The 6,972-nt window shown below is 35.4% G+C and overlaps 1 protein-coding gene across 2 annotated transcripts in view; it reads right to left on the bottom strand.

The window, feature by feature from the left end:
• Positions 1-499: 499 nt before the first annotated feature.
• The window catches only part of smarca4a (SWI/SNF related BAF chromatin remodeling complex subunit ATPase 4a), a 36,083-nt gene continuing 29,610 nt past the window's right edge, over positions 500-6,972 (bottom strand). Inside the window, exons 30-34 of one of the 2 annotated variants that reach the window (XM_021469728.3) lie at positions 5,944-6,049; positions 5,291-5,392; positions 4,106-4,241; positions 3,452-3,588; positions 500-1,163 (exon numbers count right to left, since the gene is read on the bottom strand). In XM_021469728.3, coding sequence (XP_021325403.1) covers positions 1,131-1,163; positions 3,452-3,588; positions 4,106-4,241; positions 5,291-5,392; positions 5,944-6,049 — 514 coding nt within the window. In that variant the 3' untranslated portion in view covers positions 500-1,130. The remainder of the gene's footprint in view (positions 1,164-3,451; positions 3,589-4,105; positions 4,242-5,290; positions 5,393-5,943; positions 6,050-6,972) is intronic. The other variant, NM_181603.1, reaches the window with a different exon arrangement.

Raw genomic sequence — 6,972 nt, 5'->3', positions numbered from 1 at the left:
CAATTACACCTAATATATCAATAAAACCTTTTGAAGTGGTTAGTGTTTTGAGGGATATTTAGTGTATCCTAACCTACCTCTGATTAGCTATTTTAGAGGTTACTGTAGGTCAAACTCTGCATCTAATTTTACTTTACTTTTAAGGTATATGTAGATACAAACCTATTTTACAGGAAATAAAGTCTCTAGGTCCTCTTGATCTGCAGTTTCAGACTGTTGAATGGCTTCTCGCACAGACTGATTGGCGAAATTATGCATCGAAAAAAAACCATTATGGGGTGGTCAAAAGTATATTTACATTTTAATATTTTCAATTATTGACATTATTTAAGATACAGATCAGAGCAAACTATTTAAACAGTTTTGATTTCCTTTAGGGAGGATCAAGCCTTAATTAATTTGGTCAGAACCCCCCTAACCCTCCTGTAACTCGCACCCTGCCTTTAATACTCTGATATACTTCAAAAACACGGTCAAAACAGAAACTCTGAAGCCGAAATAATTCTGAGATGCCTTTATTGTGCATTTTGTAAATCCAGTGACACTGACACAGTACAGAATCCTACACCCTATTCTCCCCCATTCCTCCTGACTAGAAGTACCTTAATCCTGTTTGCAATCTAAATTTAAACAGAGGAAAAACGGAAAGAGAAATAACTGGCTGCGTTTACCACAAATAGCATGCATTCTGGGGTGTGTAGGGGGATAAAGGGGGTGACGTTCACACAGCTAAAAACAATAAGAGGACAATGAAACATGATCCATTCTTACTGGTCCACTGAGTCTGGTCTGTCAGATATCTGTCCATCTTATGTCACATCCTTGAGAAATCAAAAATCATAAAAACAAACGTGGAAAGTAACACCAAATGCTCAACGCTTAAACTGTCCTGCTATACATAAAGATTTCGTCTGCTTAAATATGCAAATGGAAGGGGCCATTTTTCTCTCTGCATTTTATATAGTGTCATTTTCTCATTTAATCGTTTCGTATACTTGTCATGTCTCTAAAAATGTGCTGTTCTAGGATAAAACTAGGCCCCTGAAATGCAGGCGTGCTGAATCTGAAGTAAAATGACGTTTTTGCAGCAGAGAGACGGGATTGGTCCTGAGGCATCTCGAAGGAGGTTTTTAATCTTCCTCGCTGCCACTAGCCGAATGCTCCTGGAAGATAAAAATCAGACAAAAGACGAAGCATAAACCCCTGCTCACACCACAGATAACCAAAACACTAAATTATTCTTCATTTAAAGGGGACCCATTATGCAAAAATCACTTTTATAAGGGGTTAAACACATTTGTGGGGCAAAAGTGTGTGAATACAGCCAGCCTCTAATCGTAGAAATGTATTCATTTATTTTTTTTATAATCCCACTGGATAAAAACTGTCTGCAGAAACACTTTGATTGTTATTCTCCCTTTGTACATGTCAGAGGGAGAAAGCCCCGCCCATTAGTGACGAGTGTGAAGCAGCTGTCGGCCATTTAAAACTTTTTTTAGGATGCATAAATGAACACTGTAGTCTCCATAGACTGCCTTCTTCTGACACTTCATTCGACATTTTTACAGAGATATGACATGACACAATTTTACTGTTATGATAAAGCACAGGCATTTGTAGCTCCGCCCTCTTTGGAAAAAAAAAGCACAATCTCATTTGACTTTAACCCTCTATGGGACTAGTTATGAAATCACATTTAAAAAAATGACTACTATTTATTTCTAGAGTATTTAAGGCTGAAATCATGACCTTTGTTTTAATTTGCCGTCACTTATAACTGACTTTGTCCCATTAGAGTAAATCATTTTTGGAAACTTGTTCTAAAGTTTACACATTAAAGAATATTTTCTCTGTAGAAAGAAGTCAATATCTTAAGAGTTTCAGAAACATTATTTATAATAAATTTCTTCATATACCACTAAATTTGTTTTAGAACTTATGTAAAATTTCCTGAAACTCGAGACAGATTCAAATGCTTTTTAACTCTACGGAAAATAGAAACCTTAAACTAAGGTTTCAGAAACTGTTGTCTAACAATGTTTTAGAATTTTAAACAGTATTTATACTATATAGTTACTTTAAACAATCAGTTGTGCACTGATATATTTTTAGTAGTCACAGTGTAATAGTGTCTTTTTTCAAGCACTGTAGTGTAACAATGTCTTCTCACAAAAAAAATGATGTAAACTTGTTGTTTTTTTCTCAAAAACTTAAGTGCAACATTTATTCATTCAATCATTCATTTTCCTTCGGCTTAGTCTTTAATTCAGAGGTCGCCACAGAGGAATGAAATGGCAACTATTCCAGCGGATGTTTTACGAAGCGAATGTCCTTCCAGCTGCAACCCACTACTGGGAAACACCCATAGACACTCATTTACACAGACACTCATACACTATGAGTGTATGAGCCAATTTAGTTTATTCATTTCACCTATAGCGCATGTCTTTGGACTGTGGGGTAAACCGGAGCACATGGAGAAAACCCACGCCAACAAGGGGAGAACATGCAAACTCCACACTGAAATGACAACTGGCCTAGGCAAGGAGTCGAACCAGCGACCTTCTTGCTATGAGGCAAATGTGCCACCGTGTCACCAGATGTGCAAAACTTTTTTTTTTTTTTATAGTGTAACAGTGTCCTCATGTTAAAAACAGTAGTGAACAAATGTTAAACAGTGTTTTAACAATATAAGTTTGTTTCAAAAACATTAGAGTAACAATTTATTTTCACAAAAGAAGCTGTGTAAATGTCTTTTAATAACAGTAGTGCAACTTATTAACTACCTAGAACACAGACCTTTTTTTTAAATGGTCAAAACCTTATAACAGGCGTAACTAACCCTGTTCCTAGAGACCTATATTAAACACACCTGCCTATAATTATCAAGTGCTGTTCAGGTCCTAATTAACTGGTTCAGGTGTGTTTGAACAGGGTTGGAGCTGAACTTTGCAGGAAGGTCGATCTCTAGGAACAGGGTTGAGCACCACTGCCTTATAACAAATTTAAAAGAAACCTCATAAAAAACTTCAAACAAACCGCATTTAATACGTATACGTCATAATTTCAGGTGTGAACTCTAAGAGTTAAGGGGTTGAAGAGCTAGAGCAGTTAAAGAGTCAAAACATTTTCTTCATTGAATTGAATGCAAATTTAGTTACTTGTGTGTGTGTGTGTGTGTGTGTGTGTGTGTGTGTGTGTGCGTGTGTGTGTGTGTGTGTACTTTTTCCCTTTAAGTTTAATTATTCTTCATTGATTATTCTTGTTCAGCTCTTGGGGTAGGGCTTGGGTTAAAACAAAAATAGAAAGAAGGAAACTAATGTTTACTTTTGTATTGTATGTAGATTATATTTTCCTTTATTATCATTATTATTATTAGTAGTAGTAATATTAATGATATTAATAATAACAGTAATAATAATCATCATCATCATTGATTATTCTCAAGTACCTCTTCCTGGTCTTCCTCACTGTCGTCATCACTAACAACAGGTTTAGGCCGCGAGCTGCGTCCGGTTCGGCGTCGTCCTTTTCCTCTCTCCGCCTTGTCCTTTCTACTCAACTTTATCTTCACCTTCACTGAACGAGCTGTAATATATACACAAACAAATATTTTAATATTGGGCTTAATATAAATTAGAGTTGTAAGTGTTTTATACTGTAATCAGATAATATTTGGATTCATTCATGTAGCAGTATGGACCCTTTTCACTTGTCTGGGTTTCTCAGTAGCGGAAGTCTTTATAGTGGAGTAAACGTAGAGCGCAGTGAATACGAGAGTACAGCAAATCTTTTTTTTACAATCCTACTTGCTGAAAAAAATGAAAGCAAAACTCCCAGATGGTTTTGGCAAGACTTTCAGAAATAGGAAACAAATAGTGTGAGATCGATAACGGCAACCAGGAGAGAACATTTACTGTCCTGCCCATACACTGTTTTACAAATGCCTCGCACAAGCAGTAATTTGTTTTTTGTAATTTGATGCAAAGATGATATGATACATACATAAATAAATTCAAATGTTCATACCATTTAAATTTTAAATGCTGATGACTGAAATGAGTCATAACAATTTGGTGAATGGAGACCATTATTGTCAACTTACATTCAGACTCGGATCCTTCATCGACATCATCCTCTTCCTCCTCGCTGTCATCTCCCTCACTCTCTTCCTCCTCTTTCTCGATCTTCTGCCGCACGCTGGTGAACACAGACTGCAGCACGATAGAGTCCTCGTAGATCTGAAATGTCAAACCCTCAACTCATTTAATGATTTTAGGTTGCTTGTACCAATTTAAAGACACTGATGCAGTAGATGGAAAAAACATTTATATAAAACATTATATTATAACCTATTGCGCCATATTCAATTATGTTTAGCTTAAATACAACAACTAAAGATGAAAATTAATGTCAATTAAAGTTTTATGCATTTAAAAATTGACAAACTAATTATTTAAAACGAGTTGAGTTTAGACAACTTAATTGTTTTATATTCAATCCACTTTTGTAAATTCTATTAGGTTAAGTAATCGATTTTTGTTGACACAACATCATGTAATTGTGTTGAACACAGCATTTTTTACAATGTGTTTTGATGAAGGAATTATTATAAAAAAAAATTAAGTTACAAACATTTTAAAATGTGGAAAACCTAAAAAATAAAGTGTACAAAAACAGATATACTTAACACAATACTTCTTTTTTTTTTTTTTTTTTTTACTGCGCATTCACATCGAAAGCAGAAAAATAGCCGAAAGCACACAAAAAGCGTAAAAAAGTAGCCGGAAGTCATTCATTTTCAATGGGAACCAGCGGTTGCACATCTTCGCTAGTGCGGCCGCCAAAGAGAGTTGAAATCAAGTCAATTTTCTAGCAGTGAGCTATGACACAAGTTCATTTTCATAATATAAAACAAGATTTTTTTATGCGGGAATAACTGATCGGCTGATATACTGTGATAGCCCCTCTAAATACGAGATCAGTGTAGCAAATTTTTAAGCCCTCACTGGGGGAGCGGTAAACATCTTTTTAAATCTTCCAAAACAACTATTAATGGTTATGTTATGGGATCAGAAAAATATTAATCTGTAAATTTTTGACAGCGTTGTCGCCAGGGTGGCCAGAGCAAACTTTTTCAGTGTGAAAGACAGTTACACACTTACACATTTTTCATCTTTTTACACAAAAAACATCAGTTTTTTTGCACAAAGACAATAAACTTGGTCGAATTGGTATTTTTGATGGGTGTTTAATAAGATTGTGGCTTAAAGAGTATGATGAACATTACCAAAGATCCCTCCAGGTTGAAGGTCTGAGCGTTCTGACACAGCAGCATAACGTCCTTCTCTAGGTCATTCAGACTGCGGTACTTGTGACTCCTGATGCGCTCCTGTGTACAGCAGAGAGAAGGATTTAACACTGAAATGTTTATTCACACATATATGGTAACACTTTATTTTGATGGTCCAATTAAGTATTAGTAAACTGTCTGCTTAATATCTGCTGATACTGCTCCTTCAACAGACATTTAACTGACTATCAGAAACTTTGCAAGTACATGTCAACTTGCACTAACCCCAACCTAACAGTGTACTTATTTGATGAGAATTAGTTGGCATGTAGATGCAATGTAACTTAAATTCAACAAACAGACCCTCAAAATAAAGTGTGACCAAATATTTTGTTGCATTCATTAACCAATTCATGAAAAGCGTTCGTATTATAACTCTATTAATGCAATAATTGAATAAATCAGAGTTGATTTACACCCTAAAACATTGTCAGAATTGTCCTTTCAGGTTTAAAATCTAAATAAAAATCAGAAAATACTACATAATGAAACATCCAGAGTTCTCAACCATGTTTGTGAAACAGCCAAACTATTCAAGACCCAAAGTAAAATCTAATCCGTTAGTTATTACAAATGAAAAGTTGACAAACCTTGATCTTCCTGAAGTCCACAGGTTTGCGGATAAGTTCATAATACTCGGGCAGCTCTTTACGAGACGGCAGTTGAATGAACACCTCGCTCAGTTGCCTCCCATTGCTGTGATGAAATACAGTGACAAGAAAGAAATATAGAAAGAGCTTAGTTAAATCTAATGTACATTAATGTTTAAAATACCTTAGGAAACCTGCAAATGCTGCTTTTATTTGCTATTGGATCGTTTTGGTAGGACTGTGTTTGTTTAGCCTTTGTATAGTGTTAAAAATTTAGGTACAATCTAGTGATACACCAATAGACAATAGGTGCGTCCCAAATCGCATACTTATACACTATTCTACACCATTTTGTTGTTTAAATAGAGTAAGTAGTGTGTTCACACTGAAAACTCTAACAAGAATAAGTACTTTAAATACCCAGATGATGCACTTATTCAACTGTTAAAATTAAGTGTTGACTGTTGGACACTTCATGCACTCAACGACCGCTGCTTTGCTAGCATAGCAGAAGGGGCAGAGCTTTCGGCCACTGATGTTGGATTATTTAATTTGATATTAATTCTCCTATGAGAGTGATTATACTGCCTCCCGATGGTGAAAACGGTTTTACTCATGGTAAGTATTGTTTGGTAGTTTGGTCATTTGTTTCACTAATTTGGCAACCATCAAACGTCAGAGAAATGGTTTGAATTTTCTCTTAGTAAAACAAACGTTAGTATTCCATTTGAGACGACGCTACATGCATAATGACATTGCACATCAACAATAGTTAGAAATAAAAATGGCAACTGAAAATATCAAGGTGATTTGTGGCTTACATAGCTTGATTTAAAATTATAGGAAGATTCAGCTGCCATCTTGTAGATAGAATAAAGCAGCAGATGCCAAAAGCTTCATATGTTTTCAGCAAACTTGCAGACTCACTGATGTGTCACATAACCATAATGCAAAGTTTACACATTGCTTTGACATCAACAAGAACATCTTTGTGGTTTGAAACCGAGACCATGCCAATGTGTAAAATGA

The sequence above is a fragment of the Danio rerio genome, chromosome 3 (assembly GCF_049306965.1).
Source record: "Danio rerio strain Tuebingen ecotype United States chromosome 3, GRCz12tu, whole genome shotgun sequence".
NCBI classification, from domain to species: Eukaryota; Metazoa; Chordata; class Actinopteri; order Cypriniformes; family Danionidae; genus Danio; species Danio rerio.
Note: the sequence above shows the minus strand (reverse complement) of the source record. Positions and strands in the feature narration are given on the sequence as shown.